At 30.4% G+C, this 13,960-nt stretch overlaps 1 protein-coding gene across 3 annotated transcripts; it reads left to right on the plus strand.

Annotated features, from left to right (window-relative positions):
• The first annotated feature begins 7,296 nt into the window (after window positions 1-7,296).
• On the plus strand, window positions 7,297-13,135 carry LOC107946540 (uncharacterized). Of its 3 annotated transcripts, none has more exons than XM_041107141.1 (9): window positions 7,297-7,609; window positions 8,128-8,231; window positions 8,869-9,362; window positions 10,225-10,374; window positions 10,919-11,086; window positions 11,240-11,360; window positions 11,907-12,131; window positions 12,221-12,345; window positions 12,755-13,135. In XM_041107141.1, exons 1-9 carry the CDS (start codon window positions 7,583-7,585, stop codon window positions 12,919-12,921), a joined length of 1,581 nt encoding a protein of 526 aa, XP_040963075.1. In that variant the 5' UTR covers window positions 7,297-7,582; the 3' UTR covers window positions 12,922-13,135. The 3 variants fall into 3 exon arrangements, with proteins under 3 accessions (XP_040963075.1, XP_016736413.2, XP_016736414.2); XM_016880924.2 differs by having other exon boundaries at window positions 7,300-7,609; window positions 10,222-10,374; XM_016880925.2 differs by having other exon boundaries at window positions 7,300-7,609; window positions 8,149-8,231; window positions 10,222-10,374.
• Window positions 13,136-13,960: the final 825 nt, after the last annotated feature.

Raw genomic sequence — 13,960 nt, forward strand, 5'->3', positions numbered from 1 at the left:
AGAAAAAAGAAAGAGATGGTTGATGGGCAAGAGAAAAAGGCGGGAGGTAGATAGCCCGAAGACTAACGCCATTGTTGGACAAAAGCAAAAAGATAAAAACAAATGACTTGATTTAATCACTTTATAATTAATTTACTATTATTCTTTGTTTAATCTATATTAAAAATAATACAATATATAAAATATTTATATAAAGTATAAAATAATCATTTAATGGGTAAATTCATCCCCATTTCTTCTCTTCTTCAATTTACTCTCTCCCTTAATCTCTCTCCCCTCTCACGTAACAGTATCATAAATTTTGAGAAACCCAAATCAAAGTTATCAAAGATTTAAACATTTTTTCCAATCTTTATGTGTTTTGCTTTTTCTTTATTGGGATTTGAAACTCAACTTTCTACCACCAAAAAGCAATCTTGATTTCTGCAAAAAAAAATTCTCCCCAATTTGGTTCAACGAAATGAGTTGAAGCAAAAAGATGAAGAATGAAACTAAAACTTCTCCAAAAATAGTGAAAGAAAAGTGACTCAACTTGTAAATTAATCTATTCATGGTTTTACTGAATGGCCGTTCAACAACTTTTCAGAATAATCTTGAAATAATTTATTCAACATTTTTAACATTCACATGTTTTACTATTTAATTTTGAACTGACCCATAATAACTGAACCAAAGCTACTGTTACCACAAATCCAAGTTACATGTTCTTATCTTACTGTGTTCAATATTTCAGTGCTTTCAGAGTTTCTACAGCATGTTATGAAACTTAAAATTCAAGTCGAAAGCACTCTTAGGTCCATGCAACTCACGAGTTCTATGTCCCTTGAAGTTGGATGTGTCGGCTCGAAATGAGTATTTATTATTATCATTATTATTTTTCATATTTCTATAGTTAAGTCCAGATATGTGTTGGAATATCATAGGTTGTTCCCTTAACTTTGCATTTATTTTCTAACACAACTGTACACCTAGTTGACGATGCAATTCATGTTCAATGATTAAGAAATTGAATTAAACTGTTGTTGCTGATTCTATCCAATACTAATAGTTTGATTATCCAATAAATATACAAAATTGAATAATTAGCAAAGTCATAAAACAAATTAAATTGATTATTAAAATTCATTTTATTAATATTTAAATTTAGCCTCTAAAATTTATGATAAAATAGCATGGTACGTACCATGGAAAGTGATCACCCCTAAGAATTTAATTGGTGGAATGTTTGGTATGTATTAGGAATGTAACTCTTTATGTTCGATACGAAGAAAAGTTGAAATATGATATGTGATTCCAATATTTGGTATATAAAAAATATTTTATTTTCTTTATTTTCCCGCAAGCAATAAAAAATGATTCCTTTGATAGTTAGTCGGAATTGTACCATAAATATAATCACATTCCCAATAAACACATTTCATTAAAATCTTACCATAAAAGTTGTACCAAACACAAATACATATTTCTATTTAATAGTTAATATATATAATATCTAATTATATACAATATCAATACATAATTATATTACGAAGTATATGTTAAAAAAGAAATATGATTTAGAGTTGATTAAGTTAACAAAGGAAAAGTATAGTTAATATCTGTATACTTTAAGAAAGGATTAAATTGAAAAAAAATTAAACTAAATATATGATAAATAAATTTACGATGCAAAAAAGCATGTGGTTCCAATACATGAAGACTTCGAAGCTAAAAATGATTAGTAATCATGTTCAAATTCCGATACTATGAATGAGGTATTGATACATTTTTTAAAATCATAAAATTACTTTAAAATATTCTGAAAAAATAATTTAAGATTCTTTAATTGAAATTTTAATAAAAGAATATAATTTTTTTAGAAAGAGATTTGATAACATATGGAATCTCGATAAAATCAGAAAAGAAAGCAAGAGTTAGAGATTGTAACTGAAAATTTTGATGTGACCTCCTTATTCGTATTTGTTAACAAGTCGGATAAGGGGTGTTACATTAGATGGAAATTTGGGTTGAATTGCACATTTAATCCCTATTTTTTCTCTTTTAAAGCAATTTAATTATTTTTCTTTTCTTTTATTTTTTTTAACACTCACTTCCGTTTCTTTCTCTCTTTTTTTTCCTTTTTATTTCTTAAACTTTCTCTCTTCTTTTTCATTACAAAATATTTATGAAATAAAGGAGATAAACTTAACTTGTTGATTGATATTATTATATTTTAAACTATGCATGAATTATAGTAAACTACTCAAACCCAAACAATAAAATTAAACCCGAATACAATTTCTAAAAATTGGAATCCGTAATAAAATTTAATTCATTTAAAATATAAATATTTAAGTTCAAACCTTGAAAATATATAGTTAGGAGGGTTGCTACAAACCCGAACATAAACTATAAAATAAACATGAAAAAGTACAAAGAAATAAAATTTTAAAAAAATTTAGAATATACTCATATTATACGCAAAAAATATCTTGTTCTCTTACCTTTTATCAATTCCCATTATTTGGTTTTTATGTTGGGGTTTCACTTTCTCTTAAGCCTCATCTCGTACAAATTAACTCACCCATTGGATGTGAGTTTTTGCTCATTAGTGATGAGCAAAACCGACCGTGTTAGGTTTATTGGTTCAATTGGTTAGAAAACAAGTTTGAAAAACGTAGCAGAAAATAAGTTTAAGGGGAAAATTAGAGCTTTAAACTTTTTTTCTAAAAATAAGAATTTGGTTGTGATATTTAAAATAATAAACACTTAATCAAAATTATACTTTTTCTATTCATTTAAGATAAACGCTTCAACTGAGTAGTCTTTTATGTTATCCTTACGTCTGCCGAGTGTGGGCTCGCTTCGAATTAGAAATTTTCCACAAAATTACTAGTGAGGTAATTTCACAATTTTTCTAAACTTCTAGGCCAAATTGTAAATAAAAAATATCTCTAAAAATCTTCTAAAATATTTTTTTCAGAGAATTTTCTCTCTATAACTTTCTCTTGAATTTAAGTCTATGAAAAATAATGAGTCAAAGCTCTCTTTATATAGGGAGAGTTTAGAAAGTTCAGCTACGATCAAACTTAATTATTTTAATATTAAATTTATTAAAGTATTATTATTTTGTAATAGTTAATCTGAAATCAAATTATCCGGTAGAGCCCCAGCAGAAGTGTAATTCTTCTGCTACTCAACCGTCGAAGAACCACTATCGCCAACCACTGGAATATCGTCGTTGCAGCCGTTGGCACCATCATGCCTGATGATGTCACCGCAGGTGCAACACCCTCATGACACCCCGAGTCGATTTTGATGCTGTTGGTTTGATTCGAGCCAATGACGGTTTGATCGGTTCAGTTTAGCCACCGGTTGAACTGTCGGTCCAGTTTCACATACATTGAGCCTGGTTCAACCAATTTTGGGTCTCGATCTCAATTTTTTATTCTCGATTCCAATTTTCAATCTTAAATCCAATTTTAAAGTTCAATTACCCATTAGGCCAATTGTTTGACTTAGAAAATTAATTTCTAAAATATCATATTTATTTTAATTAATTTGATTAATTTAATTTTGCTTGATCAAAATTAATTTTCCCAAAAATCACTAAAAATTTTTAAAATTAAATTTTCAATAAAATTCTTTAATCAAAATTTCTAGTTGAATAATTCTCACGACCGACCAATTTAATTTCATATAAATTAAATCGACTCAATTAAATTAGTTCCAAATTCATATAATTTTCTTCTGATTTAAATTTAGTCTGATCGAGTTTTTGTTGAGCTAATGGAGAGACCAATCAAACATATATAATTAGACTCTAGTAATTGTAATTATGTTCAGCAGTATCGTTCCGATAATTCGCAATTTACTTAATCATAGAGTCAGTCCACAATAAGCATCATAATTGAAAACTCCTTATTGTATACTTTTTACGAAAGCAATTCATCCAATTGTTTTGTCTAATGACCTCATCATGTGTGTGTTACCCTTATATTATATTCTTAATTCATTTGAGTTAAATTCGTTCATTTAATACAATCCTATTTTTTCCCATTGTCACTATCGTATCTTTTTAATTATTAATATGATCGCTGTCAACAAATGATTATGATAAATTGTTCGTTTGAGAACAAGCAACCCGTGACCACGTTCCATATTTATCAATCAACACAATGTCAATGAGAGGATATCGTTAACTAATGAGCTATGAATTCCATTGTTACTAGTAAAGTCATGTCATACACAAATCATGTACCCAACATACTTGCTATGCACTTGTTCATCTTTAGAGCATAAGCCACCACTTATATCAAAGCACATGAGTTATATACGCATGATCGGTGACTAACTCAGGATTTAGATAAATCACACCATGAATGTGACAAGTGAATTAATTCACAAACAGATTCAAGATTAATTCAACTTGGTTCAATCCAATGTATCATTCTTCCCATGAATACATCTATGTCTCTACCTATGGAGTCAACTGTTACGATAGCCAATACTAGCCATCTCCCCAAAAACATAATAATCCTTTTAAGTATTTGAATTAAATGGTTACTTTTATTCTTTTACGAGATTACAGACATGTTTAAATTATTTACTGAAGTAAGTTGTCTTTCTCGCAATGTAAACGTTCTTACGGTGCCACTTATCATCAGTTTTAACTTAGATAACCAATGAGCTAATATTTATTTGTCACAATTATGCTATGCACGCAAAACATGAAAGACAAAAACACAAAATATATAATAGTGAAATGTGAAATTAATTTTATTTATTTATTTATCATTCAAATACATAAAAAACAGTTACATATTTACTATAATATGAGTACATTTCCCAACACAATTCTAACTTGTTTAAGTTAGGCAGGTGAAAGAGTAAGAACGATGGAATATAATAGATAAAATTTTACGACAGATTTAGGTTTTATTTTAAATTTGTTAAAAAATTAATTTTTTTAGATGAATTAAATTTTGTTTTGGTTTTAATTTTTAAAAATTGGATTTGAATTTAATTTTATTGTTTGATTTTGAGTAATTTTATTATAATTATAGAGTCTTAACATACAATGATATTAATCAACAAACTAAGTTTATCTCCTTTTACTTCTCAAATATCTTGTAAAAAAGAGAAAAAAGAATGAGGAAAATAAAGAAATGAAATAGTATAGGGATTAGATATGCAATTTGACTTAAAATTTTCATTCAGAATGATGATTTAAGGTGGTAGTTAATAGCTTAGTGACCAAAATATTGCAAATTGTTAACATTAGTGACCATTTTGTAACAAACTAAAGTTTGATAACAAAAACATAATTTAAACCATACATAATTGACTATTTCTATACTTTACCCATTTTTATTTTCCAAATTTTAAGTTGTTTTTATTAATTTTTATATTAAGGTATAAAAATATGAAAATACCTTATAATATTTATTAATTATTTAAAATATGATATTTTGGTACTTTTATTTATTAAGTTGGTGACACCAAGCCGTCAATAGGGCGAATGTACTTGAAAAGTCCCTTACTATCGAAATTGGATCAAATTTATCTCTCTGTTATCAAATGGATCAGTTTAGTCCTACTACTAAAAAGAATCAAATAAATCTAAATTTCAATAAAATTATCATTTATTGTTCAACAATTGACATTTACGATTAACATGGTTAATATTTTGAATGTTTTTATGGTATTGCAAATGGAATTTTTTGTTTGGAGTTAAACCGGAGATGAAAAAATAGTTTTCATGTCATTTTTTTTAACATTATATGTTAACTTTGGTATACTTTGGCCTTATTTGATATTTTTTATTAGTGAAATGATTAAATTGATTCATTTAATAATAAAATGACTAAATTAATCCTGTCCATATAATAGAAGGACTTCGTAGGAAAATTTACCTAAACAATAGTGTTGATACATAGAAATATGATCTGGATGAAAAAATATGTAAAATATCATTTGAAACAACAATTAAGGTTGAAATGGTAAAATTAAATATTTAAGATGTTTGGTGGTTTAGATTTAAATATCATTATTTGTATATTTTTCCTAAGTTCAAATTTTATTTTTATAAATTTTATATAAAAGTATGAAAATATAAAAATATTCTTTACATATTTTTTAATATTTTCATTTATTAAGTCGGTATTGAGATCATTTACGACACTAATTCAACTCCACATCACATTAGTAAGTATTAGATTATTACAGGTAAAAATACAACTTATGTAAAAATATATATTTATTAAACTTTTATCTTAAAACTAGTGTCACGGGGCTAGACCTTTCGTCTCGCAATCCGTGCGGCCTTAGACGATCCGTTTGCTCTAAACTCGCCTAAGTCAGCCTTTACGCCCAAAAGTGAGGATTCCTTAGAACTCCTCCAAGGCACCAATTTGTATAGCGGAAGCGATTGTGCCAAAAAAGTTACAAAAGAACAACAGAAAGCCAAAGAAAGAATGCACACAAAGTGTTTGAGTAAATGCTCAAGGAATTCTATTACTCTTAAGAATTCACCTTACAATGGATGAGTACAAATGAGGGGAGGCTCTCTATTTATAGTTGAGCTCCCCAAAACCGACAGTCAAGATACATTTACATCGACGGACGAGATTCACTATATCCCTTGATTTTAGGGATTTACAAGATTTGCCATATCAAATCAAATCTAATCTTTACAAGATATGATTCTCTCTATCTTCTAAGATTAGTTACCAAAATTAGCCTAAGTTGCCATGTCTTTATCATCGGGCCAACCAGGCTTCAATCTGATAGGCTTCTTCAATAGTTCTCTGAATCGGGTCAATTCTTGTGAGTTAAATGTTCTTCATCTAATTGATAGACCTCTAGGGCGTTTCTTGTGCCATGGTCACGGGCTTAGCACTTTGGCCCGTGACACTAGCGGGTTGTGGTCAACGAAGTCACACCGTCATCAAAGAGAGTGGGAAAAAGATTTGTTTCGATTTACGTTGGTGACCAGCACTGGAGCATGAAATTGCAGAGGGAAGCCGTTTCATTTTCTTAAGAAGTTTGTTTTGTTTTTATTTTTATATTATTCAGATTTTTTTATCGTTTCTATCAGCTGTTTAGTTTCATTTCTTGGTATTTAATGCATAATACTGTTTTATTTAAAAAAAAGTTAAAAAAGATATTCTCATAAACTTTATTATATTTATATACTAATATTAGAAATGAAATAATCATAAACTTTTAAAATTATCACAAATCTATTAAAAACAAATATCATCACAATTCACAAACCTCATTTATTTAATAAAAATATTTTTAATATTACTTTTAATATCGTGACTGGTACTAGTAGAAAAAGAAAGGATTCCACTGTTTGGATTCCACTGTTTTTCCACCGAGTTTCTTCTCAATTTCTTCCAATTTCTCATCTTCTTCCTTTGTAAGGAAGGGGGGGGGGGAGGATTGCACTAATCTTTCTTCCTTTGGGTGTTTTCTTTCTCTTTCTTCCACCAGAGAAAACGCATAAAAAAACCCAAAACCCGAAAGCTCAAAACAAGTCAGCACAAAAAGAAAAAAAAAACAAATTATATACAGTGTGACTCACCACGAAACTTGCATGGGACAATCAAGAGATACCCACTTGGTACAATGCTCAACAACCTCGAAACTTTCCATTCATCGTCTCTATTTCTGGACTTTTTTTTTTTAAAAGTTGCCAATGTACTTTTTTTAGCATGGTTGGTTTCAGGCATGGTGTTCATTGTTATTATAGTGTACTGTTAGAAACAATAATAGGAAAAGTTCTTTGGGTGGCGGTGGCCATTTTCAAGTCAACCTTTTGATCTTGTTAAACAATGAAATATATTTGATGTTGTAAAGATGGGATTTTATTCTTTCAAAAAAAAAAAAAAAGAAATACATTGTTCACGCTGTCCTAGTTAAACTGTGGGATTATAAATGTTTGGTTTATATCAAATGCTCAAATGCACTTCTGTTATTGAAGTAATATACATGATGTTGAATACCTAATGATTGTGCAAAGGTTCCGTGTTGTTTAATTGAATTTTTTGATTGTAATCAAAGCTTTTTTCAACTTCATTTTATTTGTATTGATTATTTGCTTGTTATTAAGTGGCCAATGATATTTCGAAATTCTTATAGGGGGTTGCCATGTTTCTACAGGACAAGATATGTGATATATGTGGTGATGTTGGTTTTGAGGAACTAATTAGAAGCTGTTCTCAATGCACCATGGGACGCCATCTGTAAGATATCAATCGATTACTCTCTTAAGGCATTGCTTGTTTGGGGGATATAAACGAATAAGGAAGAAAGAATGTTTTAATCTAATAGTTAAATGATAAAGTAGGAAAATTGCTATGAAACCTACCAATAAGAGTAAAATATGTTCCATTCTTCCAAACATGCTAAGCCTTATATGTTCTCAATGCACCGTTGGATGTCATTTGTATGATAACCATCGGTTGATCTTAAAGCTTTTGCCTGCTCTGGAGGAGAACAGATAAGGAAGAAAGAATGTTTAATCTAATAGTTATGTGATAAAGTAGGAAAATGGCATTGGAACCTAACGATTACAGTAAAATATTTTCCATTCTTGCAAACAAGCAGAGTCTTTCATGTTTGATATGCTTTTATTTCCTTTTGTGTTTTTATGTTATTGTCATGATTGTTTGGTTTCCTTTTCCTAACTTTTATCAATTACATTTCAGAATCAGCTGCATCTGATTCTGAAACTACTATCAAGTATCCCCCTAAATTACTTGCCTGGGTTAGAATAATAACATCTTAAACTGATTGCTTCTTGTGTAGTTATATATTATATTTATTCAACTCTCAGTTCTGAATCTGATATGTTTTCTTTTCTTTCTTTTTCTTTGGAAGCTATTGCATGAGGGTTGTAGTGAGGGATGACTTGGAAGATTGGATATGTGAAGGATGCCTTTCGAAGAATGATATAAATTCTCTGAATTCTGGCCAGGCAGAAAATGTTATGGATTCCTCTACAAAAGTTTATTTTGACTTATGGGGACAGGTTCCACGTAAAAGGCAAAAAGCTGTTGAAACTGGAAAAGTGAAGTTCCTTCCTACTGAGGAAGTCATTAAGCTATCATCCCTCTTACCGTTACCAAAAAGGGCATTTCCTTCAAATAGTAACTCAGGGTTAAAACCTGTGCCTGCAAACTTCACTCTATCTCCATCGAAGAGGGTGTTTATGGGATCCAAATACGCTGGCCCTTGTTATAACCCAATAAAGGTAAGAAGAAATCCTACTTTTCTACAGTTAGGATCTGATAACGTTCCTAGAGGCCGAGGTGGGCAGATCAGTGCATCTATTAGGCATCAACATTCAGTTGAAAGGCCAAACAAGTCAAAAGGTGATAAATTCGCTGACTTTTTGCTAACTCTTTTGTTTTTGCATAAACTTTGTCTTGAGAATGTTGAAATATGTAAAGATGAAAGAAGTTCCACATGGTGTGTTTATGTACATTAGATGTAATCATGTAAAAGCCTTTAATTTAACTTTTCTATCAAGCTGCTGGAGTAGGTTCTTCAGGATACAGCAAGATAAACATTGTGATTGACTAGGCGTATTTTTGAGTTGGTTGGTATAAATCATGATAAATATATTTTGAACGAAATCATGATATATTTTGAGTTTTTGCTGGAGTCAATACCACACGATTTCAATTTTTTGTTATTCTTTATGATACCTTATGTCTTAAATCAAGTTTGTTTATTTTCCTAAAGTTTCAGCTTTGACAAAAATGTAGGTTTCTTTTCCTGTTGGGAAAATGAGAAAATAAAGCACTTGAACTTCATATTAATTTTATTTTCAAGAAACAAAAACTTGTATAGGCATGGTTGGCAGGTTTGGTATAGGAATGAAAAAAATGGTGTCCTTGCATTTTATTTTGCATGAATAATAGGCCTAATTCTCATCCTAGGAATTAGCAGGTATGATACAGTCTCCTCTATCTCTCCAAGTTTCTACTACTAAGTAGTACTTCTAATAGAATTGAATCCGATCAAGCTGAACAAAGCCCTATGTTGTTAGTAACTAATGCCTCAAAATAAAATGTTAATGAGCAAAAGAAGGGCAGCTTACTATAGGCATTAGCACATTAGAAGGATTGCAGCTAGCTGACCTTTCTTGATATCATATCGTTTTCTTGTGTGTTACAGCACCTTATATGGGGCTCTCTTAGTAATGTTGACTTCTATGCCCCAATGCAGAAGATGAAGAAAAGGCTTCTCGGACACCTGCAAAGCAATATGGTAGTAATGAAGAGCCAGTATCTTCTGTTATGGCTGCTAATGAAGTCACGGGTGATGTTGATTCTAAAGCAACGAACACAATGAAAGAGACGTTGTCTATTGCCAATGCAGGCAAGAAATTTCTCAATTGATATCATTTTGACATGTTTTTAGTTTATGTGTTTTTCGTTAAATTAAAACAATAAATCCAAGATTTGCTTTGGAAAAGTTTTATTGTTAGAAAGGTGAAAATCTTTTGTTCCAAACTTCTATGATAGTAGCTGTAAAGTTATGATCTTATGTATTATACCTATTACCTTGTAATTAGGATTCAGTTTCTAACACTCATCAATATGACTTCCATGTAACTGTATTTTGAGCTTAATTTTTACTGGAATTTACTTGTATGCCAGACCTTTTTATGTGATGATATTCTGGTCTTAGCAAATCAATGTTTGAGCTTAGTTTTCAATCTGCATGGTGCTACATGATAAGAAGCATTGATTTTTCAAGTAAATAAAGTGGTCCAAATTGGTTTTTATTAAGCTACTGTTGCTGTAGTTTGTTATTTGAGTTTATCCTTCACTTATATTGCAGTTGTCAGCTACTTGATTAACATTATAGTCTTAGCTTCTTGTGGCAAATTATCTGCTCGTATTGCATGTTATTTTTTCAGTAGAAAGAGCCCATCTTGTTCCCAACAAAGAGAATGTTTGCAAAGGGAAGATATCAGATACCATCCTACCTAATAAAGAGCTCACAGTTCTTCATACTAAGACCGAGGATGCTATGAGATCCAGCCGACCTTCACCATCAAGGCATCATACAACTATTATGAGTTCAGGCATAATTAATTCTAAACTTGATTTTCTAATTTTGTATGGCATCTATCATCCAGGTTTTATCATCTTCAGGTTATGGTGGTGATACTGTTTATATTGAAACTTTTTCTAGTTGATCAATGTTTGACATGCTCTTTAAACAAACTCCTTCTCAGGTCAAAACATTCATGGTGCTGCTGAACCTGAGAACTCCGATGTCCCGAAAACAGAAACCTGGAGTCGACTTAAGGTTTCCTTATATCGACCACATGCTCCTTCTCTACATCCTACCTGGATGTAAGTTAGCATGCCGTTTACCGATATTGCACGCACAGTATTCTTTCTTATTATATTCCCAAAATTTCAACCTGTTGAGAATTCTATCAAGATAATTCATATAATAGAACAATGGCATGGATTTCTTGAGGATTAATTACTTTGATCTATAGTTGTTTAAAAGGCTTTTAAACAAGCATTCATCATTCTCAATAATGCTGTTATTCTTAGCATATTAGTGTCTCTTCTATGCTTATGACATCAAAACTCTAAAGCGGTCTGTCTCAGTTTACCTATATTGCTTGAAACTATGTTTACTCGGACTCAGATGTGTCAGATACGGGTTTGCGATTTTCTATGTATTTGGAGAGTCGTATCCTCATAGCTCATGTCCAAAACTCTGGTACTTTAGAGAAAAATGAAGTCTGAACAACAGAAGCCAGAAAACTTCATAAGTTTCTATTCTACATATGTATTCTACCATGCAATTTGCATGTAGAGTTTGCATTCATTGCTACTTTCAGTATGTTTTATTTCACAGTATTGACCTTTCCCCTCCTCTTTCAGGGGAGGTTTCAAATTCTTCAATACCACGGGTGATTTGTATGGTGATTTCCTGGCTCTACCACCATGCAGAGTCCATCGTAAAGCATATGAGTTTTCGAAGAAAATGCCTGCAGTTCTTCACGTTAATCTGCTTCAACAGTGGCACCTTCACTCTCATATACTCCAGAATGGTTGTTTAGATCTTCTTGACATTGCTTTATACTTTTGTCCAGTAGACATGGAAAGGTCTGCTTCAACGTGTAAATTATGGATTAAATTAATTTAAAGTTTCGATTTTCAACTTATCTTACTTCCATGTCATCTTGGAAATGTAGATCTCAAAGGAATTACAACAAACTATTTCAGCTCATGGGGAAGGAAAATTCAGTGATGATAAGTTACATTGATGATTTGGAGTTGTTGATATTTACATCTGAACAGTTACATGCAGATTCGTGGGGTAAGTCTCTAGCTTTCTGAGGGCTTCCCTTCAGAACAGTTTGTTTGGTGATATGTTACTCGGACTCCGAGTGTGAGTGTTGGATATTGGAATGCGTCTAGCACAGATATCTTTGATTTCCTTTAAGTCTTATCATGTATTTGAAGAGTCTTTTGAGGGTCATATTCCCATACCCTTGCCTGACAAGGTGTCAGACACTGCTACTTGAAGAAAAACGAAGAGTCAGCACTAAAAAGGCATTATATATTCAAAATTTATTTTATTCGAACATGGATATATCCGTGTCCAACCCTCACACGAGTCCGAGTAATACAGATTATTTCTTCTTTGAATACTACTCTCCTTCATATTTTCTTCATTTTTAGTTGTCCAGGGAACATTCATTGTACTATTTTAATTACATTCATAGGTGTGTTTACCGGGTCAAATAAGGAGTTTTTTGGTGGAGTCTTCCGCCGAGTGAAGGAACATCAGAAGCTTCCTTCATTGGTTTCTCATACACAAGATGCAGGTGAAGCTGATGACATGGTAAGTGGAAAAATGGTAGGGATTTCGAACATGGCTCTTTCGAAATGAAGACAAGGCGGATAGATTTGTGTGTTGTTGAAGTAAAGAACAAGTTAGTGTAATACATTTGTAAAGCCTGTACACATATTTTCACCCACATAGTCAGTGATAGTACTAACACCCATCATTTTGGGATAAAACAAAAACCATATCACTATCATAACGCTTCCTTTTTTGTACCGCTTAGCATTAATCCGTATTACTTAGTTTATTATTCCTTTTATATTCTTAGTTTTTTGTTTTGCTTTTAGAATTACAAAAATTTTATGCTTAATGTGAAAATTTATCTTTGTTTTGATTCATTAATATTTGTTATTGTACTTTTGAGTTAAAAATAAATTCTAACCATATTTTAATTTTATTTTGAATTTTGTCACTTTATTTTTGTTCGATCAAATTTTGTCATTAAAATTTGATTTGTGATTCAATTTTAATGTAAAATAAATTGAAGGAAGATTTATAAAAAAATATTTAAAAATAATAATGTAATATAATCTCAACAATTAATAAAAGCAGTTATTTATAAAAGGGTAAAGTTAACTTTTTTATTTTTCAAGTCTTTTTGTTAAATAAAAATTCTATGTTAATTTATTAATTATTAATATTTATAAAATATTTTTGTTAAATAAATTATCTTTAATTAAAATCATAATTCATGACAAAATTCAATAAAATTTAAGGTATAATTGTAAAATTCAATCACTTAAAAATTGTGGGGTAAATTTAACCAAAATAATGCAGTGGCAAACTTCAATATTTCGGTATGATGGCAAATTTATATTTTTAACCAGAAATTTTATATTGATTTTCGGCTGTCACACCATTACATAAACATGCAAGAAAAATGTAAAAAGGTCATGACGCATGATTCAACGTCTTTTTACATATTTAATTTTGATCCTTTAATAATAATAATTTAATAAATGGTGAAATTCGAGGATACACAAATTCTAGTAGTAATAATATTGAAAAGGCTTAGGCTTTGACTCTTGAATTATATATATATATTAACCTTTGAATTATTCTTTTTTTATTTTTTTATAAAGTA

Source organism: Gossypium hirsutum, chromosome D12, assembly GCF_007990345.1.
Source record: "Gossypium hirsutum isolate 1008001.06 chromosome D12, Gossypium_hirsutum_v2.1, whole genome shotgun sequence".
In the NCBI taxonomy this organism is placed as follows: domain Eukaryota; kingdom Viridiplantae; phylum Streptophyta; class Magnoliopsida; order Malvales; family Malvaceae; genus Gossypium; species Gossypium hirsutum.